This window comes from Aspergillus affinis, assembly GCF_023601865.1.
Source record: "Aspergillus affinis strain CMG 70 chromosome Unknown NODE_46_length_220473_cov_87_121971, whole genome shotgun sequence".
Taxonomy (NCBI): Eukaryota; Fungi; Ascomycota; class Eurotiomycetes; order Eurotiales; family Aspergillaceae; genus Aspergillus; species Aspergillus affinis.
Window position 1 is genome coordinate 25,489 of NW_026515827.1, and position 23,103 is coordinate 48,591.

General features: G+C 52.9%; 10 protein-coding genes across 10 annotated transcripts; 7 read left to right on the forward strand and 3 right to left on the reverse strand.

Moving 5' to 3' along the window:
* Positions 1–294: 294 nt before the first annotated feature.
* Positions 295–1,041, forward strand: KD926_007622 (blue light-inducible protein Bli-3; the record flags this gene model as incomplete). The annotated part of the gene is made up of 3 exons (XM_053100492.1): positions 295–477; positions 540–948; positions 1,019–1,041. 3 exons carry the CDS (start codon positions 295–297, stop codon positions 1,039–1,041), a joined length of 615 nt encoding a protein of 204 aa, XP_052955795.1.
* Positions 1,042–1,312: 271 nt separating this feature from the next.
* On the reverse strand, positions 1,313–2,682 carry KD926_007623 (transcriptional regulator SPT3; the record flags this gene model as incomplete). Its single annotated transcript, XM_053100493.1, has 3 exons — positions 1,313–1,318; positions 1,370–2,212; positions 2,269–2,682. 3 exons carry the CDS (start codon positions 2,680–2,682, stop codon positions 1,313–1,315), a joined length of 1,263 nt encoding a protein of 420 aa, XP_052955796.1.
* Positions 2,683–3,414: 732 nt separating this feature from the next.
* dph5 (diphthine synthase) lies at positions 3,415–4,426 on the forward strand (the record flags this gene model as incomplete). The annotated part of the gene is made up of 3 exons (XM_053100494.1): positions 3,415–3,549; positions 3,631–3,755; positions 3,826–4,426. 3 exons carry the CDS (start codon positions 3,415–3,417, stop codon positions 4,424–4,426), a joined length of 861 nt encoding a protein of 286 aa, XP_052955797.1.
* Positions 4,427–4,591: 165 nt separating this feature from the next.
* KD926_007625 (uncharacterized protein) lies at positions 4,592–5,289 on the reverse strand (the record flags this gene model as incomplete). The annotated part of the gene is made up of 2 exons (XM_053100495.1): positions 4,592–4,630; positions 4,708–5,289. 2 exons carry the CDS (start codon positions 5,287–5,289, stop codon positions 4,592–4,594), a joined length of 621 nt encoding a protein of 206 aa, XP_052955798.1.
* Positions 5,290–5,793: 504 nt separating this feature from the next.
* Positions 5,794–6,619, forward strand: KD926_007626 (AP-2 complex subunit sigma; the record flags this gene model as incomplete). Its single annotated transcript, XM_053100496.1, has 5 exons — positions 5,794–5,828; positions 5,890–5,929; positions 5,992–6,021; positions 6,147–6,377; positions 6,518–6,619. 5 exons carry the CDS (start codon positions 5,794–5,796, stop codon positions 6,617–6,619), a joined length of 438 nt encoding a protein of 145 aa, XP_052955799.1.
* A 3,285-nt stretch (positions 6,620–9,904) lies between these two features.
* Positions 9,905–10,873, forward strand: KD926_007627 (sulfotransferase family protein; the record flags this gene model as incomplete). The annotated part of the gene is made up of 3 exons (XM_053100497.1): positions 9,905–10,222; positions 10,276–10,379; positions 10,438–10,873. 3 exons carry the CDS (start codon positions 9,905–9,907, stop codon positions 10,871–10,873), a joined length of 858 nt encoding a protein of 285 aa, XP_052955800.1.
* A 2,704-nt stretch (positions 10,874–13,577) lies between these two features.
* Positions 13,578–15,942, forward strand: KD926_007628 (arylsulfotransferase family protein; the record flags this gene model as incomplete). Its single annotated transcript, XM_053100498.1, has 4 exons — positions 13,578–13,703; positions 13,805–13,933; positions 13,993–15,502; positions 15,671–15,942. 4 exons carry the CDS (start codon positions 13,578–13,580, stop codon positions 15,940–15,942), a joined length of 2,037 nt encoding a protein of 678 aa, XP_052955801.1.
* Positions 15,943–16,994: 1,052 nt separating this feature from the next.
* Positions 16,995–19,200, forward strand: KD926_007629 (putative MFS transporter; the record flags this gene model as incomplete). Its single annotated transcript, XM_053100499.1, has 4 exons — positions 16,995–17,883; positions 17,944–18,125; positions 18,189–18,487; positions 18,540–19,200. 4 exons carry the CDS (start codon positions 16,995–16,997, stop codon positions 19,198–19,200), a joined length of 2,031 nt encoding a protein of 676 aa, XP_052955802.1.
* Positions 19,201–20,149: 949 nt separating this feature from the next.
* Positions 20,150–20,821, forward strand: KD926_007630 (uncharacterized protein; the record flags this gene model as incomplete). The annotated part of the gene is made up of 2 exons (XM_053100500.1): positions 20,150–20,234; positions 20,340–20,821. 2 exons carry the CDS (start codon positions 20,150–20,152, stop codon positions 20,819–20,821), a joined length of 567 nt encoding a protein of 188 aa, XP_052955803.1.
* A 247-nt stretch (positions 20,822–21,068) lies between these two features.
* On the reverse strand, positions 21,069–22,469 carry KD926_007631 (DUF292 domain protein; the record flags this gene model as incomplete). Its single annotated transcript, XM_053100502.1, has 2 exons — positions 21,069–22,298; positions 22,449–22,469. The coding sequence occupies 2 exons, from the start codon at positions 22,467–22,469 to the stop codon at positions 21,069–21,071; spliced, it is 1,251 nt and encodes a 416-aa protein (XP_052955804.1).
* Positions 22,470–23,103: the final 634 nt, after the last annotated feature.

The window sequence follows — 23,103 nt, forward strand, 5'->3', positions numbered from 1 at the left end:
CTCAGGAACAAGAATCCGATACAGACCCAATGGCCCATCGATCGATCGATCGATCACGTCCCAAAGCACCCCAATGATATCACCTGCCGAACCGGAAAACGCAGTGGGAGGGATGTTCGCTCCTGACGTCACCGCTACGCCAGTCTTGGCAGAGGGCTACAACTATATAACATCTCCGCTCCAAGTGCTGTGCTGCTCCATCAATGTCTGCTGAATCTCTCAATTGCTAATTTATCTGAACACATTCTACCTATCTACCCTCTAGTACTATATTCGCATCTAACTCTCTCCACAATGGCCTCTTCCAACATCCAGTCCGCAGACCCCTACAAGGAGAAGAGCCTGGAAGACCCCCCTCTCGTCCAGAAGATCGAGGATCTCGTTGACTTCATCTCCGAGACGAAGTTCGGCATGCTTACGACCAAAGCCTCGGATTCGGATCTGCTGACATCGCGATGCATGGCCCTCGCTGGAAAGGTACGCCCCTCACACCCACAATCCCCATCCTCAGATACAGTATAACTAACAAACCCTACCAGGAACACGGCGGCATCGACCTAATCTTCCACACGAACCTCTTCTCGGGCAAGACGCTCGACCTATCCATCCACCCGCAAGAAACCAACATGTCCTTCCTCGACCCCGTCAGCGGCTCCTGGGCCTCCATCTCCGGCACCGCCTCGATCATCGCCGACCCCGCCGTCGTCAAGAAGTACTACTCGCCTACCCTGCCCGCCTGGCTCGGTGATCTGGGCGACGGCGTGCATGACGGCAGCCCGAACGATCCGCGCATTGGGGTCATCCGGCTGGAGGCGAAGACGGTGACGCATATGGCGGCGCGGAAGGGATTGTTGGGTCGGACGGTCACGACGCTCAAGGGCGCTGCGACGGGCGATGTGCCGGCGATTAATAGTCTGAGGGAGTTTACGAAGGAGGAGTTGGAGGAGTGTAAGTTCTTTTGTTTTTCCCCTATTACTTTTCTTTTCGATTGTGAGAGATGCTGATTCGGTATTTGTAGGGCGTCGGACGCACAAGGCCTAATGAAAGGACTATTTTTACGCAATGGTTATGAGGTCACGGAACTTCGGAATTATTCTTTTATCCAGCTAATGTATTCTCAATTAAACCTGGTATTATGCTCGGTGCTGTTGAACAGTCCAAATTTGAAACCTGAACGCCAAGAGCGCTGAAATGGCCGGAAACAAGGTGTTCCTGCAAAAAAAAAAAAAACCAGTATCGTACAAATCGTAATGCATAGTCTCGTAGGAAAAAAAACCCCAATTGTGTTGTACATGTGGATGGTGGTGGCCCATTAGATCTGTAGATGTTAGGATAGGTTCTTGGAACGATTATGGGCTAGCCAACTTACCAGTCTCAAAGGCATGCGCGAAGGGATCTTGCCGTCATGCAAAAGCATCGCGATGTTCTTGCTGGGAGTCGCCTGGAGCTTGCGGTAGGCCTCGCGAATATGTTTGGGTTCCACGGGGGTGCAACCTTCCTCGGGAGGATCGAAGAGGCCGGTCTCGCGCTTGCGCTTCTTGGTGCTCTCGCCGGTTCCGTTCTCGGCTCCTCCACGGCGGTTCTTTTCGCGTTCTTCGCGTTCTTTCACCTTGAGAGCTTCTTCGGTCAAGGTCTGCACGATCTCAAAGGTGAGGAAACCAAGGATATCAACAATGTCGTCGTTGGGTTTCGACTCGGTCACGATGCCAAAGCCGGCCCACTCCCTGAAACGCTTGCTCTTGCGGTAGGTGAACGATGCTTGACGACATTCGGACCAGAAGACGTATTCCTCCTTGGTCATGTGCTTAGTGCGCTCATCGGCGGCAGCCAGACGCTGCAGAGTTGCATAGTTCTGCTCCTCTTCCTCTTCGTCTTCTTCATCGTCTCTCTCGGGAACCTGCACGGAGTAGAAGCTGTTGACATCCCAAACCAGACCGACTCGAGCCCTCTTGTTCTTGGGTTTGGCGGCGACATCTTGCGGACCAGCGGCGACGCCGCCAGCGATAGGGTCGTCGGCACCGGCGAAGTCTGCAGCATCAGCACCGCCACCTTTGTCGTCGGAGTCCTTGACGTTCTTGCGGACGTCTTTCCAAGAAAGGAAGGTCTTCAGGCGAGACACCTTGGCTTTGTCATGACGGATCAGAAAAATCAGGTCATCAGTCGAGATAGAGCGGACTCCTCGACGGGTAGCCAACGCAGTGCTGCGAACGAGCTGCGAGGATTGAGTTAGCGGACTGCAACGTAGTTGGCGGGGGTGGGAGAGCATACAATTTCGACGACCTGCTGACGCACGATCTCCTCAATCAAAGTGGTAGTTTCCACAGACGGTTCGGCAGTCTCTCCAGAGACGAACATCATCTGATGCAATCGATTAGCAAGGTTGTCCTTGAACTCCGCTTTTGTCTCCAGAGGTTCATCGCTGCCTCCCGCCATGTCCTTGGTCACTTGGGTTCCCACCGCCTGCGAAATTCCCTTCATGTATCTTTCGATGCCGATAAAGCCGCCCGGATAGAGTGATTCCCAGTCAACCACCAGGTCTTCTTCGTTGCAGCAGCTGCAGTCAGTCAAGGTAGCATCATCGTCATCACTGACGGATTCCACCTCTGACTGGGAAGAGACAGTCTCACAGTCTGAGAAATCAAAGCAGAGCGACTCTGAGTCCTCACTGATATCAGACGACATGGCGTCTCTGTCTTTGATAAGACAAGGAGAGGCACGTCAAAGTGACTGGGATCATGTGGGGAGGAAAGAAGAGCGAGGATGGATCAACAAGTGAGAGATCGCTGGGAGGTGAAAGAACCGTCCGCACGTCAAAATACGTAAATCCGGTAGACATGTAAAAGACGTGTCCCCAAAAAAACAACGACATCGTTGGTCCAGTCATGGACCCTTCCCTGCGTACAGCCATACAGCCATGCGCATGGAAATGAAACATGCCCCATCCCTCCAAGCAACCAATCTCAGAAAAAAGGCGAGAACTCCAAATCGCACAGAAACAAAGACCAAAGAGGCAAACAGAACAACTCTCTCAACAACATCCAAGTGCTTACCTGCTGGATTTCCTGCCGATATTTAGGGGTACGATCACTCGACATTTTGGCGCACTATAAGTCAATAACCTCACATTCCACCAAGACCCAGCTCCCACAGAGCTCAAGAATTATCGTATATATACGCACAACGGTGCCTGCGGAACGGAAAGTCGCGCTAAGAATGAGGGAACAAAGACATGACGTGAAGTTAATGGAAGGGACCCCATCCCGTGATCGGGGGCGCGATAACTGCACGGATCGACAGTTTCTCCGGCATCCCGACGCCCGCCCGCATTTGGTGGGGTGATAACGGAAACTTTTTGGCTGCCATCATCGCCTCAACGCTCCCATTGAGTTGCTATTTTCACCCTCGCACGCCGTCATGTTTTACCTTGTGGGACTGGGTCTCGCTGATGAGAGGGACATTACTGTCCGGGGCCTGGAGGTGGTCAAGAACGCCGAACGCGTCTACCTGGAGGCCTATACGAGTATCTTGCTCGTGGATAAAGAGAAGCTAGTGAGTGTCTTTCGCGATCACATTGGTCTTGTATAATATTGGACTGGTTTTTTTTTAACTATGGATGGATTGGTTCAGTAGGAAGCTTTCTATGGACGTCCTGTTATCGAGGCAGATCGCGAATTAGTCGAGACCGGTAGCGATGACATCCTTGCCGGAGCCGACAAGGCCGACGTTGCCTTCCTAGTGGTGGGAGATCCGTTTGGGTAGGTGTCCTTGCAAGATACGACTCGATTGTCTCTGGGTGCTGTGCAGAGGAAACTTACGACGACACAGCGCCACGACGCATTCCGATATTGTCCTGCGCGCCCGGGAGATGGGCATCGAATCCAAGGTTATCCCCAACGCATCGATCATGTCGGGCATCGGCTGCACGGGTCTGCAGCTTTACAACTTCGGCCAGACCGTCAGCATGGTCTTCTTCACCGAGAACTGGAAACCGTCGTCCTACTACGACCGCGTCAAAGAGAACGTTCAAATAGGTCTGCACACGCTGGTGCTGCTGGATATCAAGGTGAAGGAACCGTCGTACGAGAACATGGCCCGCGGACGCATGATCTATGAGCCCCCGCGCTACATGACCGTTGCGCAGTGCGCCAGCCAGATGCTGGAGACCGAGGAGGAGCGCCAGGAAGGTGCGTTCGGGCCCGATAGCCTGGCTGTCGGAGCTGCGCGCGTGGGTGCGCCCGACCAGAAGCTAGTCGCGGGTACCCTGAAGGAATTGAGCACCGTTGAAATGGGACAGCCTCTCCACAGTCTCGTGCTGCTAGGCCGAAGAGCGCACGATCTGGAGAAGGATTACATCCGACAGTTCGCTGTGGATGCGGCCACGTTCGATGCGAACTGGCAGAAGGGAGGATACGGAGCCACCCACTGATGTATAGAGCCTCCGCCTTCGCAAAAAATTAGACGAATGATATGTTCAGACCAAGACGCCGTATATTGCTAATGCATAAGACTAATACTCCCGCACCGATAAACCATATCCCCATGTAACGTTTTGAACCATCCCATTGTGTCTCGCGTAAATCATGTAGCCATCTCAAGCGGCTTTTTTCGTGAAGAATCGAGTCAGGAGCGACTAGACGATACAGATAAAATATTAGCCTCCATGCAAATCACTTCAACCATAACAACCTGAACAAGAACAAAACTTACCGTAGGAGTCGATGGCGGTCGCGACGCCGCTCCATTCCCATTCTCAACCCCATTCATCTGCACATCCTCCTGCTCGTCCTCGTCCTCCTCATCGAAGCTATAATCCTCTTCATCCTCCTCATCCGGCGGGAAATACCGATCCGGATCCCCGTTGTAAACAATATACCAACCGATCTTCTCCCCAGCGGCATACTTATCCCGCATCTCGGTCAACGCGTCCATCGCATCCGGCTCCAGCGCCGAACTCTTAACCAATTCCTCCGCATCAAAGCTCAGACACGCCCCTGGACTCCCGACCTCCGGCATCGTAATCACCTTCCCCGCGACGAATGCGTGCGTCTTGCTAACCGCCTCCTCGCTGGTATCCTCGGGGTCGTATTGCTCGATGAACCGCATGTCCGGCAGCCGCGAGACGATGCCCGGCTCCGTCTTCTTGAACGAGTCAAGCAATAGCTCCGTTGTGAGCGGTTGTTGGAGGTATTCCGCCGTCGCGTCTTCCAGGTTATGTAGTACGATGTAGACTCGGATTCCCGTGAAGCCGGCGCGCGGCCACCGGAAGCCGTAGAGTAAGTAGACGGGCATATTGCCGGGGGATCGGGATCGAAAGAATATAGCGTCCGGGTCTATCGAGGAGTAGCTGTCGTATCTAGAGATGCATTCAGTGCCAGGCGAAAGGAGTGAGGACGGATGGCGCAAGACAAGCTGTCATATTAAATAGAGGTGAATTCTATGCGGCGTGATTGCTAGGCGCATAATGTAACCACGAGCAAGAGGGAAAAAGGGAATCTCGGCGCGAATCTCGGTGCGACCGCCCCGTCACTTGTCTGGGCAGTGACACAAGCTCTGGGTACAATATTCCCCATCACACTTCATTCTAAATATAGTTTATTTATTTTATACCCCCTCCTTTGAATTGCTTTGCCAGTCTAGACTATATCTTAGAAGACGCCATCTCCGGGCGGTGGAGATCGGCAGAATCGGGGCTCGAAGACCACCGAGGCGGAGAACCACGGAGGGATTCGACATCGACAATCTGGAGTCTAAGTGAATCTGATCTGCGTCGGTCGCAGGTACACTTGAGACGGGATGGTTCTTTCTTTCATTCTGGTTCAGAATCGCCAGTGAGTGGCTTTTCCCCGAGTTGTTCTTGTGGTGGTCCTGTCGCTAATTCATGAATTCAAGGGGTAAGACGCGCCTTGCGAAATGGTATGCGCCTTACAGCGTAAGTCATCTTCCCACTCTAACCCCGCGGCGATACGATAGACTGACACTGGTTATCTACAGGATGAGGAGAAAGTGAAGCTCAAGGGCGAGGTGCGTCATGCGAAGTCCTTCCGTCGGCGATAATCGATTCCCCCGGCCCCCCTCCCTGCGCCCCTTTACTATCAGAATCAATCAAGGCGGATGATGAACTGATCCGGTTCTTCTTGCTCGTATAGGTCCACCGCCTCGTCGCCCCGAGAGATCAGAAATATCAGTCGAATTTCGTCGAGTTCAAGCGCAGTACGAAGATCGTATATCGGCGATACGCCGGGCTATTCTTCTGCGTGTGTGTCGATGCCACCGACAATGTGCTAGCGTATCTGGAGGCGGTGCATTTCTTCGTGGAGGTGCTGGACCAGTTCTTCGGGAATGTGTGTGAGCTGGATCTCGTGTTTAACTTTTACAAGGTTCGTTGCTCCTGGCGTTTTTCTAGACTTTTGTCGGGTTGGAATTATGGACGGTACATCGTTGAGGAAAGGGGAGGGAGGATGTCGAACTGTCTACGATGCGATTGTTTCGGGAAAGCATGGCTGATGGATTATCGCAGGTCTATGCAATTCTAGACGAGGTGTTCCTCGCGGGCGAGATCGAAGAGACGAGCAAACAAGTGGTGCTGACGAGGTTGGAGCACTTGGACAAACTGGAGTGAGGTGTCGAGGGCGGACGGAGTATACCCGACTACGGAGATCAGGAAGCGGGCTGATATCATTCATTGCATTGAGCGACCACGGGATATGGTCGTCGCACGGAGTTTAAAGGTTTCAATGGCTGTTATTGTATATTTGGGGAACCATGCTTGCGATCTGAGCTAGGCTTGGGATGTTGATATTGATTCGAGGGCCTTTTCCATTATAGTTTTATATTATCCCCAACCTGTTAATAGCTCGCGTTCGGGCCGAAGAAAGTAGGAATCAGGAATTAGTTCGCGATAACATGGCATAATCCCAGTTGGCAATTGGAATTGGAATAACGATCGACCAACACGAGTAGTCCCACCATCCACCATCTTCGTCGAGGGTCACATCAACTGACCAGACACGGCGCGAGAATAGGGATGCCTAGAGCCTTGCAACAACCGACCCTGACTGCCGGCAGCGTCGACAAGACCCTGGGCGGAGCATGCCGACTTGAAACCCTTACCAGCGGACCACTCATGGCCCTTGGCATTGCTCTTTTGGGGTAGAATTTAAGCTCAGATGGTCATGCCAACGTTCATCGGCGCTCTTGTCTTACCCTATAGGGCTCAGTCGGGGGCCGCGGACGGACGTGGTGGAGGGTTTACCCGCATTTCGAGCTGGCTGGGTGATGTGATCGCAGGCACCGATTGCGAGTTATATTATGATTCTGACAACATATCTTGGCGGCAGATGGCTTTAAAAGGGGACGACGCCGCTGGTCGCGCGAGCTGGTCTTTCATGATTCTTGACTTTTTTTCTCTCTGTTTTCCCTGTCATTTTCCATGTTCTACCACCAAAATCCTTCGTGATCGGGGATGCCCTCGTCACGGGACTACCACACCCATGTCGGCCTCTCACCTGATCTGACCAGCCCTCACTGAGCTCTAACCAACTAGGCCATGCATAACCTCGGCCTTCGAAAACAGAAGGGCTTAAGGCCAGAAGGCCAGACTGTCTCTTTCAATCCCAATACACGTCCATTCTGACAGATACATACGAATACCTCGACGTATCCATGCCAGCCCCATCCACCGGGACAATCAATCCCTCGTGCCCGCCGCCAGACTTGCTCTGAGAGAGTCGGACGATGGAGAGCACTCGTGCTCCGTAGCGAAAAGCGGAAGCACCAGGAAGATCGTCATAACCGTCTGAGAATTATTACCACATCGGACGAGACCTTTTTTATTCACGGTCCCACGTCCGTGATGGGCCGTCTTGGCAGGGAGGACTTTGTGACTTGTGTAGGTGTACTTGTCAGCGGCATCGAGTCCTCCGGGCGACGAGTCGATCCCCGACGGGCGGCCACTAACGAGTGTTGGGAGTTGATTGTCTACCGCTCGGCGCTCCCCCGATAAACGGCGCGGCATTTTTGGCTTCCCAGTCAGTTCCTTGTTCCCTGTCTATCTATCCCCCCCTTACGAGGCTACGAGAGGCTGGACGGGACATGCACGAAAGCGGAGACCCAGCAGTGAAATTCCACCATTCGCCACCAGCCTTCGTTGATCTTGGGCGCTTCCGTGGATGGATGGATTGATTGATAGCCTTCAGGGCTGGCGGGAATGTTCACCCGCAACCCCAGCGGCTCCGGTCGACCATCCCGAAACGAGTATCAAACTCTGTTCCGGACAAACTGGGAGGGGACGCGAAGATAACAAACTGATGGAGGGGGAGCTGGGTGGGCAGGTGTGTTTGGGAATTGGGATACGTTCACCGTCCGTCGATCCATACTCCGTAGTATGGACGGCACAATTGGCCCGTTCATCTGGATTCGACTCCCAGTCCCAGAGTCCCAGGAGTGTTCTCTTGCGGGGGCCATTCTGGTTTCTGAATTTGAATGGAGCCCGACATGAGCACCAGACTCCAACACCACAGGCCCAGAGTCCACCTGTCGTCCACTTGACTCGTGTTAAACTATTGACTACTGGTATGCTAAAGCAAATATAGCTAACCCCCGGGAGGCATCCAGCCGGAGGAGGTCTACGACCATGGACCAGAGAGGTATGCGAGAAGCGCGTGTCGACACTCGACAGCCAACAGTCGACAGACAGTTCACCACGCTGGATGGAAAACGGAGCGCTCACCGACGGTCGATATCTGCAACTCGAAACAAATGAGCAGCGGTCCTTGTCAACCGGTTTCTGATGCAACCCAAGCGTGGCAGCGATCAATCTGATACATGATTTTCCACCAGCACATTTTCCAGGAGGCCGAAAAAAAAAGTGTACTACCAACCACCAAGCACCAAGCACTGACTAACAGTAACGGGCAACGGACGTCGAAAAAAAGGAAACGCCAGGAGATTCGCAAGTCCCAAGGTTGAGGATGGTGGATCCCTTCGTTTCAATGGAAGAGCCGAAACGGAGAAAGGTACGCGTCGCCCGGACTGCCGCCAATCAGCGCCCCGCCAGGCACAGTTCGCTCGGTCGGTCTGGAAGCCTCAGGCGATCCAAAGGTCTTGGCACGTCTGCACCAGTTCCATTCATCTTTCAGAGTACTCCTCGCTACGGAGCACTGCTCGTTGAGCGTCGTCATGGCCGCTGGCCCCGGCGTCTCTGCGAAGTGCTATCGCCCGTGGAGAAAGCAGTGTACTAATCTACCCGCCCCCCTGACTATCGCGGCGAGCGTCAGCCAGTGACGTCGTTCGAGCTCGGGCTGGTCCATGTCCACCGTCCAGACTCCCCCAACGTGGGCGGAAGACCCGCCAAGGGGGACAGGAGTGAATACCAGAATTAATGAATTTTCCAGTGACAAGAGAGAAAATTGACACCAGAAAAAGAAAAGAATTAAAATAAAAAATAAAATAAAATAAAATAAAAAAGCTAGGTTGGGTGATTGCTGCTATTCTTGACATTTTTTTCTTCTTTTTATCTTCTAATATTTTCTAACAATTAAACAATTTACAATTTAACAATTTACCAATCGAGTCGAAGATTCCACTCCGTCCATCTGACTTGCCACTTTGGGTCTGGCTCGGACTATCCCATTAGAAGACGTCCTGTCTTTAAATGACTGCTCTCCCAGTCGCCCTTCCATCTTAATTGCTGTGGATTCTTCGCCTCGTCTTTCATTCTTCACTGGCTTCGCGTCTCTTTCTCTCTTTTTTCTTCTCGTCCGTATCTACTTTGGCTTTATCCCTTCCTCGGTCGGTTCTCGGTCGGTCGGTTATTGAACGCCGGTCTTTCATATACTCCTCATATAATAAACTGGAACTTGAATTATATTACTTTCTATTTGATACCCTACCTTAATACCACAATATGTCGTTGATTCATTCCGATAACCTGGCTCCCCAGCCCATGACCGACATCTTTACCGGCGACACCTGCATCGACCGCCGGCAATGTCACCGCACGGTACCCATGAAGGTGCTGGCCCTGGGTGTGGGAAGAACGGGAACTGCCTCTCTCCGGATCGCCCTGGAGCGTCTGGGATACTTGAAGTGCTACCACATGATGTCCGCCAGCGTTGAGAACCCGCCGGACTGCTTGATGTGGCACGACGCTCTGGCTGCCAAATACGACGGCGTGGGCGAGTTCGGAAGAAAGGAATGGGACCAGCTGCTGGGAGAGTGCCAGGTAAATACTCATCCGACAATCCAAACGGTACAAAACTAATTATTTGGTTCCAGGCTGTCTGTGACTGGCCTGCTTGCGCTTTCGCCAAAGAGCTCATCGAAGCCTACCCCAACGCGAAGGTCATCCTGACTACTCGGGAGGTGAACTCGTGGCATGCGTAAGTCTTCTCGTTCACGGATCATCTCGTCCATCAATTTAACATTCCTCCCTTCCAGTTCCGTCATGAAAACCGTCTGGTGGCGTGTCTCCGACCCGGAGCACAGCTTCGTTTCCAACTTCAGCTGGGCCGCCGGCATGTACTACCCCATGTTGAACAAGTTCTTCCAGACCTTCTTCCGCGGCGACTTCCCCAACAAGGGCAAGCAGGTGTACGAGGACCACGTTGCCGAGATCCGCAGCATGGTGCCCCCCGAGCGTCTGCTGGAGTACCAGATCGGCGACGGCTGGGGTCCGCTGTGCGAGTTCCTGGGCGAAGAAGTTCCCGACACTCCCTTCCCCCGCGGCAACGACATGGCCGACTTCTTCAAGCGCTGCCGCACCCGCAACAGGCACCAGATGCTCAACGCCGCCTTGCAGGCCGTCACCATGGGCAGCGCCCTCTTGGCCACTGGCTTGGCTGCGACCATGGCGTTTAAGCGATTCGCTCGGTGAGCGGGGCATGCCATGAAATAAAAAGGGGGCGGTTTTGGTTTTCCTGGGGATTTGGTTGGGTTTTCGAGTTTACGGAGTATATTGTGCGCTGGGCGCCATGCATGGTTTTTTTCTTTTTTTTTACATCTCTAATGGTTTTTGATCTTGTTCTTTGCTCATGTTTAAGGCAAGGTTTGCTACCTGCCTATCATATCCTACAACAGTATTTAAATAGCGTCTCATCCCTTTTTTATTGATTATTGTCAAGGGACGAAATATATAATATCCCACATCAATGCACAATATTGAAACATATCTGGATCAATTCACTCTTCGTATTCTCAGGCAGACAGGCAGGACAGGCAGGACACTGTTAGACAATACGTTCGTGACAAGCCCCTTGACCCTTTGCAATTCAACTCTGGTCTTGTCCAACCTTCCCTCCTAACCGTGAATTGTCAGAGCAACGCACAAACCCATCCACCTACATTCCCCATCGTGGAGTACAAAATTGGCCCAATCGCTGGTGCCTGTCTTTTCCTATCACTGTTCCACCCGCCCAGCCCTGTCATCAATCATCAATCACAACCCATACATAAGCTAATCTGTGTAATACAGAGTCGCACGGTAGGCGTGCGCAATCATGCATGCAAGCTAGCTGGTCCTTGCCTGTTTAGCCGCCGGTTTGTCGAATTGTGGGCGGAAGTGGCTTGGAGAGTTGGGTTACGGGTATTTGATTATTGGGAACAGGGGTGGGGGGTAACAAGTCTATTTTCTTGGCCCGTTCTTGGGACGAACGTATAGCGTCTTGGAGAGAGAGGGGTGGGAATCAGGTTTTTCTGGTAGGAATTGGGAGTTCGATGTAAGCTGGGTGCATTGGGTTGAGTCTGTTGTACACAGAAACATGCTACATGCATGTGGCTGACAGGGAGGGAGGGATACGCGAAGGCAGGGAGACAGTTGGTCGATATGATATAATATGTATCCGTATTCTTTGTTCCATGTCATATCTGAATATAGATGTAGCCATTGACAGTAACTGTCTCGTGTGTCGGAGATATCGCTACGTTGTTTGACTGGAGTTTCATCCCTATCTACGGTGTACGGAGTACACCATACCTACCAATGGAGCTGCGCATACTTGAGGAGAACAGGTGGAATGAATGGTATGTAGTATAACATTGCAATTCATATTGAATTCTAGGTAGTACAATACCCCGTAGAATACATATATAGTGTGAAGGAACAACCGAATACCCATCTGACTGCAACAACAGCGCATGTATTCTCCGCGGGGAGTCAAGTAATAAGGATCTTCAGATCAGACCGTTGTGCACCGCCATGAGAATTCTGGAAGTGCATATTGGAACCAGGGGGAGGATCCTGCGAAGAATGCAGAGATCCAATGGGGGGATTCTGCAAGCGAGTGGAGACACTCACTCCATATTCCGGGCTTCAAGTCTTCGCGGGTCAATCAGAATGAACGGACTCTTCCTCGCCGATGACATAATCACTGCCATGACGTGGCTCCCCCCTGGACTTCAACCAGATCGGTACTAGCGGCCTCGGGCTTAAAGCGGGTCCTCGGCGTTACCGTATTGTCCTTTTGGTATCTTCAGTACCGAACCGAGTAATTTACGCGGATCACGTTCCTTCTTGTGGTAACTGCGACCTACTCCATACAGAGTAATTAGGTATGCAACTGGCTGACTCGCTCCTTCCATCCTCTCATGCCTTGACACTCTGGAGCTCAGTTGATGACAGTCGCTCCATCTCCCAGCATTGAATCTCATCCAGGATACCCCACCGGCCCGGTCAATATCATATCGGCGCTGACAGCTTTGGGGAATTGGCCCCGGCTAAGTTCACCTCCGCATACGTATCACTGGCGCCGGCCTACGTAGTCCGCTACGTACGCGCTCCATGCATGAGCATGGTGCTCTCGCTTTTCTCGCCGTGATGGTGGTTCGATCCGGTAGATGGGTTAGGCAGCTACATTTGAACTGCTGCTATCGCAAAAAATCATGGCCCCGATGCATTAAGACTAGCTGGCGTGTGGAGGCGCTAAGATCGTGTCGAACCACCGGAGGCATGATAGCAGATACCATGAGAAAGGCTGCGTCAGTCATGACACACATACGGAGTACATTCTCTCTCTCTCTCTCTCTCTCTCTCTCTGAGTTCTTCGTGGGACATGTGTTGATGATCAGACTGCCAGATAAGCATTGACTTCTGATTCACGGGGGCAGAAAGCTTGATCGGCCGCTATAGTTAACTCTACTCCGGTAGAATCCGATCTACAAGCAAAGCCACCATCAAACGTCGTCTTTTGATTATGATCACTATTACCAAGCAACCATCCATCGAGAGCCCCGCTCTCCTCGTCGTTTCATGCACCAATCACCATTGTGGATATCATGCATCGACCGGATTTTCAGGCAGCTAGACTCTGCTCGGAGTCGATTTAGCACGGCCAAGTGGGTTTCATGTCTCCATGGTCTGAAGCTTCGCATGTTTGCGTTCCATGTGCCGTCATAGCTTGCCGCTGATCTTTTCCTACATTCTTGCTCCTGAACATTCTACCCCCTTGCTTCGAGCACGTTTACTTACCGGGGTGCTGCTCTTGTCGCACTTCTGTTTCTCATCCAGTGTCTGGCTTCTTCTCTGGCAGAAGAAAAGTAAGAGACTGTGTGAGTAATGTGAAGAATCCATGTCCGTCTTCTCAATGCACTTCGCTTCGGGGGGAGCTACTCCATCCTCAATCCTTCGGCGCACGATCATCGTGTCGTTGCTGCTGTTGCTATGCGGCCTGCCGCGGGCCGTCGCCGAGGTGGACGCCGTCTTCAGATCTGTATGTTTCTGCTCACCCCTTGAATGCGTGCTGCGAAGGCGTCCAATCAATAACGCCTCATCTGTCTGCGATGGCAAGCTAATATTTGAACTCCATTGCAGAGACCTGATCTCTATTCCCCGGTCTTGACTTTGGAGCATCATGTCTCTCATAAACTCAGCCCCGGCTATATATTTGTTGGTCCTTATGAAGCGGACAACTCGGGACCTTATATCTATGATAACGAGGGGGTATGTGTCTATCTTGAACATGTTTGTGTGTCTGCACATGCTGATCACTTGGGATCTAGAATCTAGTATGGAGCGGTTGGGGGAATTCCGGCCCCGGAAATGCCCACGGCATGCACGTTTGTCAATACAAAGGAAAGGACCACCTCTGCTTCTTTCAGGGCATTCAACAGAATGGCTACTGTCGAGGCCATGGCGTCATCATGGATAACCAGTATCGCATCGTGAAGACGGTGACTCCCGGAGGCGGAATCGCGTCCAGCGACATGCACGAATTCAAACCCATCAATGACGGCAAAACCGCCCTGTTGACCGTATACCAGCAGCGACAGTTTGACATGAGCCTGTGGAACGTCAAGACGGGCATGGGATGGTTGATGGAGAGCATTTTCCAAGAGGTGGACGTCGAAGCCAACAAGGTATTATTCGAGTGGAAATCGCTCGATCACGTCGATCCCTCCGCCAGCTACACTTACCCCGGCGCCACCGACACTTCGGGCACCGGATTCGAGCCGCGCTCACCGTGGGATTACTTCCACATCAACTCCGTCGATAAGAACAAAGATGGGGACTACCTGATCTCGTCTCGCCACACGTGTGCCATCTACAAAATCTCAGGCAGGGACGGCTCCATCGTTTGGCAGCTGCACGGAGCGAACCCATCCTTCCAGAACCTCAACTTCGGCTTCTCGCAGCAACACGATGCCCGCTGGCTCGGCGAGAATGGCACGCACACGCTACTGTCACTCTATAACAACGGCTATAACGGGTTTAACCAAACTCACACCTACTCGTCGGGCATGACGATCCTGATCAACCACGTCAACAACACGGCCGAGCAGCTGCGCGACTACGCACCTCCCGGTCGAGACATGCTCAGCTCCAGCCAGGGTAACATGCAGACGCTGCCCAACGGCAACGTCTTCATGGGCTGGGGCAACAACGCCTACATCTCGGAGCACAGCGAGGCCGGCGACCTGCTGCTCTGGGGGTACCTGGACGCGGAGAAGCACATCATGAACTACCGCGCGCAGAAGTTCCAATGGGACGGTATGCCCACCGACGTGCCGGCGCTGTGGGCCTACTCGCACTCGACGGACGCCTTCGCGGCGACGACCTTGTATGTCAGCTGGAACGGCGCCACGCGAATCCGGTCCTGGCGCTTCTACGGCTCCATGAACCGCACGGGGCCCTACACGCCCCTAAAACAGGTCGCCAAAACCGGGTTCGAGACGGTGTACAGTGAACCGCACTTCTACCAGTGGAGCTACGCCGAGGCGGTGGATCTGCAGGGCGAAGTACTGGGACGGTCACCGCCGCACTTCACCTTCACACCGTCGCCGGAACTGCAGAACTACTGCGGCGAGGAGCTCTGTGACAACGCTGCGTCATACGGAGTGCCCGGCGAGGACGCCGCCGTGGCATACGTGCCGCCGGCAGGGATCAACACGGTCCCTTGGGTTGATCCCGTGAATCCGCACGCTGACAACGGCGATCAGCAATCATCATCAGGATTAATATCATCCGAGACATCCCCAGACGGAGCGTCGGCGATCTTGAAGCAAACCTACCGTAAGTTGATTTTCTATTTTTTTCTCGCTTTCCTTTTTTGGACCTCCCTCCCCCTTGGCTGGGTCTAGTTACCGTCCCTTCCCCCCCCTTTGGTTGAAACCGTTTCAGTCGCGTTTCAGACAACGCTTCAACTTCCAGACTTGAAGGAACCCAAGCTAACCGCACTAGATCGTCTGGGATGGGCAGGCCCCGCCTTGTTTGTTGGGATCATCGTGGTGGGGGTGTTTGTCACGTTGCGGATATATCGACGGCGACGGTCGCTCTCTCAGTCATACACTACCAAGGAGCGAGAGTCCTCGGAGATGCTGGATCAAGAGCGTAGTAGGGCCATGATTGCCATCGGAGACTGGCCGTGGTGGCATTGGCGACGGTGGATAGGGGGACAGGAACCGGCACATTATTTCCCACTGAGGGAGCCGGACCCGGGGACGTCGCGGTAGATTTTGTAGTTCTAAAATGTATACATATTTTCTCTCTTTTCAATGTGCCTGATATTTACTCTCTACTGTCTGCACAGTAAACATTGATGAAACCGCGTAAATAATAAGAAGTGCTCGGCGAACGGCAGACGCACGGATAGACGGCAGCTCTTTTGATTTTATTTTCTTCTGCTAAACTTACAATTTACAACCAAGTGGAAACGCGGAGTTGCGTATTCGTTTAGGTTAGCAGCTTAGCATGCTTTAGTGCTGTCTTTTAGTCTGGTGGTTGTGGAGGAGCTCCGTGGTCGGGTTGTGGTTGTGGCTGGGATGGAGTCATGACCACGTAGACTACGAGACGTACGCAGTACATATTGAACTATTTATATGCTGACTGCTGACGAGAGGTGCGTATGCATATCGGTGGTTGCAGGTGTGATAATGTTTATTTGTGTTGTTTCTATTCTTGTTTTTAGTATCTTCAGGTTCGGCTTCAATCTCCGGAGATGGATGAAGTGTAAAGCCTAAAGCCTCGAGTCAGGCGAATGAGGTAATGGGGGAATCCACCCTCCGGAGTGCCAAATATAATTAATTATTAACGTCGGCAAAGAAAAGCGCAGCTGCCAAGACTTCCGGGGTGGAGACGGCGTCGCAAGCCACTCGGTCTAGTTGGACTTTAAATCTTCAGATTAAATATTTAATGTGCTGTATTCCGTACCGTCATCCGTACCGTACACCGTCCCGCCGGCCCGTATCGTCGCGTATCGTCCGTGACCCCGTCGGACTCCACTCCATCTTCTTTCGCCCTCTCGCTTCATCTTTCGTTCTTCCCGAACTACATCTCCGTCCATCCCGTCGCTCTCTCTTTGCTTCTTCCGTTCTTTTCTTTTGCGTGTTTCTGGCGGTGTCTTTCTGCTCATTCGTTCATTCCTTTGATTCGCTCGGACATTTTTTTTTCCTCGTCTCCTCGTTTAGACTTCCACTTTCCCTCTCATTCGTCCCTCCGACTGACGTCGCCCTGCTAGCCTGGCGCTATTCCCACGCGTACTCTTAGACCTTCTCTTGCGCCCTCGATGTCCCAAGGAACCGGTCGTCGGTCATTCGCGGGAAGCGCCTCGCCTTTATCTCCCGGCTTTCCTCCCTCCGCCACCCCTTCGTCCCATCTGAACAACCACAAGAACCGGAATGCCCGCCACACCCGCACCACTTCCTGGACAACCGGTCACGACCAGAACGCCGATTCCACCCAGCGCCGTCGTCGCGAGTCCAACGTCTCCCTCGACGACGTCTCCGAGGGTTCCTCCAACCAGTCCCCAGAGCACGATCCCGCCACTGCCAGCATGGCCCTCAGAAACACCTCCCTCGATTACCCCGGCCATGCCCGCAGTCGCTCACAAAGCCAACCGCAATCCGCCCTCCTAACACCATCGGAGCCCTTCGCCGGTGCGCCGGCAGGAGCGCCGCCCGCACCCCGGCCCGGCCCGGTGACATGGATGTCTCTGCCGCAGAAGAAACAACTGGCGTTGCTCGGGCTGTGTCGCGTCTTCGATTTCCTGCAGATAGCCTCCCTGCAGGCCTACATGTTCTACCAGCTCAAGTCGTTCGACGAGAACCTGTCCGACTCGGACGTGTCGACGCAGGCCGGTATCCTGCAGGGCGCCTTCACCGCGGCGCAGTTCGCAACTGCGATCCCCTGGGGTCGCGTGGCCGATGCCGAGTGGGGAGGTCGCAAGTTCGTTCTGCTGGTCGGGTTACTGGGCACGGCGGCCTCGTGTCTCGGGGTTGCCTTTTCGACGTCATTCGCGCAGGCCGTGTTTTGGCGTTCGTTTGGTGGTGCGATTAACGGCACCGTCGGGATCATTCGGACGATGATTGCGGAGAATGTCAAGGAGAAGAAGTATCATTCTCGCGCGTTCTTGATCTTGCCGATTGGGTTTAATGTTGCATCATTGTTTGGGCCGGGTGAGTATTCTTGCATCATTCCAGTAGGGGACAGGAAGGACGCGGGCTAATGAGTACTAGTTATGGGTGGTATGCTGGCCGATCCGGTCAGGAGTTATCCGCGATTGTTTGGTCCGGACTCTTCGTTTGGCGGCCAGACGGGCGTCCAGTGGCTGGTCACGTATCCGTATGCGTTGCCAATGTTGGCCAATGGGATCTTTCTGACTTTCGCTGCGGTCTGCGTGGCCATGGGTTTAGAAGAGGTATGTCTCGAGTGTATTGCTTTGGAGGTCCTGCTCTGGGTAGCGCTAATGGGTTCAATTCAGACTTTGGATGCATGCAAGGGAAAGCCCGGCTTGGGTACTTTCACCATGCGGATATTCTCTCGCGGCGTAAAAACCGTCGTCCCGTCATCTTCCGGCCTTTATCAGCGACTGCCTTTCGCCGACTACGACGAGGATGGCCCTCTTCTACATCAGTCTCGCGACCGGACGGAAGGCTACGAACTCGAAGAGAAGGCAGCGAAGCCTGCGCGACTCGTTCACAGCTTGCCTTTCCGCCAATTGTGGACTAAGAATGTGTTGTGTACGCTGCTGGCGCAGGCCTTTTTCGATTTCCAGATGGGGTATGTTTCACTCTCGTCGTAGCCTATAGACTCAAATACTGACGATCTCCAGCGCCTTCAACAACCTCTGGCTGCTCTTCCTCTCTACCCCCCGCTACGACTCCAACGACCCCGCTAGCCCCCAGCAAAAGCTCCCCTTCATCTTCACCGGTGGTCTCGGCATGCTCCCTCAAAGCGTCGGCTTCGCCACCGCCATCCTCGGCATCATTGGCATGCTCCTCCAATTCACCATCTACCCAGCCATCAACAACCGTCTCGGCACTGCCAAAAGCTACCAATACTTCCTCACCCTCTTCCCCCTAGCCTACGCCTTCGCGCCCTACATCGCCCTCGCACCCTCCAGCACCCCGCCCCCAGGCCAGGCCAACGGCTCATGGGTCTGGTTCTCCATCATCGTCGTGCTCTTCCTGCAAGTCACCGCGCGAACCTTCACCCTCCCCACGTCCATCATCCTGCTCAACAACTGCTCCCCGCACCCCTCCGTGCTCGGCACCATCCACGGCATCGGCCAATCCGTCTCGTCGGCCTTCCGCACCGTGGGTCCCATCTTCTCAGGCTCGTGGTACGGCTACGGTCTGGATATCGGGATGGTCGGGTTCGCGTGGTGGTTGATCGCCTTGGTCTCGGTGTTTGGGTGCGTCGCGGCTATTTTCGTTTATGAGGGTTCCGGTCATGAGATTCTTCTTCCTGGTGAAGAGGAGTATCGGGATTGAATCTTTTTTTTAAAAATTATTATCTTTTATTTGTGGTGTGGTGTGGTTTGTTTGGATTGTATGTATATATTGAAGGCAGGCAGTATTTTTTTTTGGTGGTATTTTTTTTAGAGAGATATGTTAGTATATAATCATACTGGAGAATCTGTTTCTCTTTGACGCTATGGAAGGAGATTATTCCCAGTACATACTGGAATTTAGAAGTTAATTTGTTGGTTTCATAATCTATTCTATGTCAACCTGCTTCCTGAATAACTAGCAAACGGGCCAACAGTATGCTATTAACTATATATCAATGCCCATGTAACATCAGTATTCAAAGAAAATAAGAATATCCTGCTATACTTCCAAGCCGCGGAATCAAGTTCCAGGGACTCTGATAGACCAGCAAAAATGACGCCACAATTCAATCACCCATGACTCTCACCCCAGTAGAGGGACTGCACCTTGCAAATAGTCAGCTTCATGAAATTCAACACACTTCCACAAAATAATACTGATATTCGTTTTCCACTAACTAACTACTTACTTATTTACTAACGAACACCGAAACCATGTCCGAACGACTGAACATGTCCGTTTTCAACGCCCCAAGTTCCCCCCCTCAACCAGAGCCTTAGGCCTACATATCATCGAAGAAATGCAAAAAGGCCCCTGGAAAAGCGTCGAAATCACCAATACCGAGTTACCTCCCAGACAGATTAAAGGTGTCCTACACCAAGTACAAAGGGACCTTGAGTCTCAATCAGCATGGTATGTATGTATGTATGCATGCTGGAACACAACCCAACCCATAGGGTGCTAAATATGTACAATACATATGGACTAGGTAAGGTATATGTTAACGACGGGAGTATGTACACACAGAATCGGCTACAATGCCCTCACGCGGAAACTTTGCATTCGCGTCGGGAGAAAAAACGATCTACCTGATTGCCACAATTGGTGGATGGAAGACCTATTCGCGAGATGGATCGCAGATGAGGTCCTCGCGCAGGACGAATCCGACTGTCTTGATACGCTGGAAGCACCGAGTAAGTAAGAAGACTAGACTTATTTATCGTCGTCTATCTGCGTTCCCACGTAGAATATGTCTATCCCCTTGCTGACGAGATGCTGTGCTGTGCTATAAATAACAGGGATCAAGTACGCAGGATCCATACAGGAACCCGACTACGCGATCCACCCAAACACAATGTGCCAGCCGAGTGTGGTGGTCGAATCTGCCTGGTCAGAATCCAGAGAGCGCATGATGGAAGACATGAATTTGTGGCTCCGGGGTGTAGGGGCTGGACCACGCGTCCAGGTCGTGATTCTATTAACGTGGACACTGGTTGGGCACGGGGACAAGGATTACTCGGAGTTCGCGAAGGGCGAAGTCGACTTCTACGTGCGAGATGGGCAGGATGTGCCGGTTCGTCAGCAGCAGGTACAGCTCTGGCCGACCAACAAGCAGCAGCAAGAAGGGCAGCGTCTGGAGATCAGCCGGAGAGTGCTGTTTGGGCCGAAGGCCTTCCCCGGCAGAGATCTAGAGGAGATGGTAGATTTGCACGTCGAGCTGTTGAGGGAAATCTCGGATTTGGGGATGTTTAATATCGGTCTGGTGCCAGACGGCGAGTAGTCAAATCAACGGGTTCAATATGTTGGCAGGGTGCAACTCGATGAGTCTGTTTCAGTGTCTGGGTTAATCACTGAAGGTCTTGCTTTCCATATTCACGGATGAACTACTTAGCTACTCAGGGTGAACTAGTAGAAAATGCATGAAAAAATTTCGTGAACCTTCACAGAAGATGGAAGATGATCGTCATAAGTCATAATAATAATAAATACCCCGTCACATCTACAGATACATACAGTGGTAGAAGAGACTACCGCCGCAGCGCAGCAAACCGTTTCGTTAACTCGTCCAGCTCCGGAATGCCTCCGCTCTTGCTCTTACTCGGCGTCTGAGTCTCCGGCGCACCGTCCGTCGCCTTGTCCGTCGCCTTTCCAGCGTTGCTATCCGGGACTTTGACGCGCGGGTTGGGATTATCTGATCTCGGTCCTGGCGGCGCAACACTGACGGGGCTTTTTCCTGCCTGCAGACCCCGCGGCGGCGTCACGCGGTTGAGTTCCGCGGTGTCTGACTGACGACGTTGCGGTTTGGCCGGCGTGGATGGGAGATCGCCAGGTCCGGCATCATCTCCGCCCCCAGGCCCATCCTTGGACTCGACTGCATCATCACGGTCCTCAAACTCCCCCGGCGCCTCCCCTAATTCTTCTTCTGTATGGCCCTGCAAGTGTGCGCCCCAGTTGACTCCATACGCGCGCGCAATCTCCAACAGGTAGCTCTCCACCAGCTCCATGCTGGGCGGCTTCGCGCGCAACCCCTTGACTAGTCGCGCCGGGACCTTCACGCCCTCGCCGCGCGGGAACTTATTATCAGCCGCCAGCGCCATGAAATCCTTTCCCCAGCGGTCGGCCAGCAAAGTCCGCAGAATCGTCAGCTCGCGCACATCATGCGGGAAGCGGGGAAAAGCGTAGAAGATAGCCGCGGCGGCCTCGTCCAGCGCAGGATCGATATATTTGCTCTCCAGCACCTCCTCGTCATCTCCCTCCCCTTCGAAGTCCTCATCCCTAGCAGCGCGCCCAGCATCCGAGTCTTCAGGCTTCGACGATTCCGCCCCGCCAGCCGCAACGGACTTGCTCGACCCCCCAAACGGATTCCAAAAGCTAAACCCGGAAGAAGCCGACTTCTGATATCCCCCAGCATTCCCTCCCCCGGAAGTATGTTGTCCCTGGCCCTGCGCATGCCTCAAACTCCCCCACACCTCCTTCGCGCGATTCCTCGCCAGAACCCCCTTCTCCCCGAACGCGGCCTGATCGACGACGTTGGCGCGCGCCAGGATCAGCTCGCAGTATAGCTCGACCATCTCGAGCACCTCGATGGAGATGTCTGTGGCGATGACATTTTCGACGCGAATGCGCGCGGACGCCTCGCGGCCTTCGGAGAGGAGGTGGGAGAGCTCGCGGCGCTGGACGACGGAGGAGGCGGTGGATTTCTTTTGCAGAAGGCGGAGACGCGGGATGAGGAGGTGGAGGGTGGATATTAGTTTTGTCTGTTGGGTTTTGGTTGTTAGTTTGTTTTGGCAGGAGTAGAAGAGGGGAGGAGGGCGTTGGGATTGGGGTGGGATTAGAATTGGGGATGGCGGGGTAAGAATGACGGGAGGACGAAAATGGAGTATTCGATATGGGAAGGGCGGACGTACGGTTTGTGGTGAGGGGGGCATTTCAATCAGAATATCCTTTTCGCGTTTGGAGGATTGTTGATTGAGGAGGATGGCGAGAGAGTTGGATGGGGAGGAAGTTTAAGGAAGTTGGAGGTGGTTGAATTATGTTATGTCACGATCACATGGCGGGTCTTGGCTGGTACTCCGGAGTATAGCGGCATCCTCCATTTTCCATGCCAGGCAGACACATCAAAAAATATTTAATCATTAGTTAAATAATTAACGCGGTATTCAGTTAATTAAAAACACAACAGATCAGACAGTGACAGGACGACTCACCTTATGAGTAGCCTCTAGTCACTCCGTCAAATGAACTGTTCTCCCGACTTTGACTTCAGTATATAGAACCTCTCGCCCCATATTCCCTTCTCATCCTTTTCCTTTCAAGAGCCAAGCCAAGCTCCTGACACCTAGCATGTCTCCATTCAGTACATGAAATCTTTCCAAGCCCTTCTTGGAGGGGCGATTTTCCGCTCTGTGTACGGTTGTTCCATGCTACTGTTTACATTCGACGGAAGAACGCTTACCAAAAAGCAAGGGGGCTTTCAAGAAGACTGTCTCTACTGGGCCCAGAACAAATTAAAACGTGACGCTTCCTGGCTGATAGGCCATTCGGATGGCGCCACGATACCGA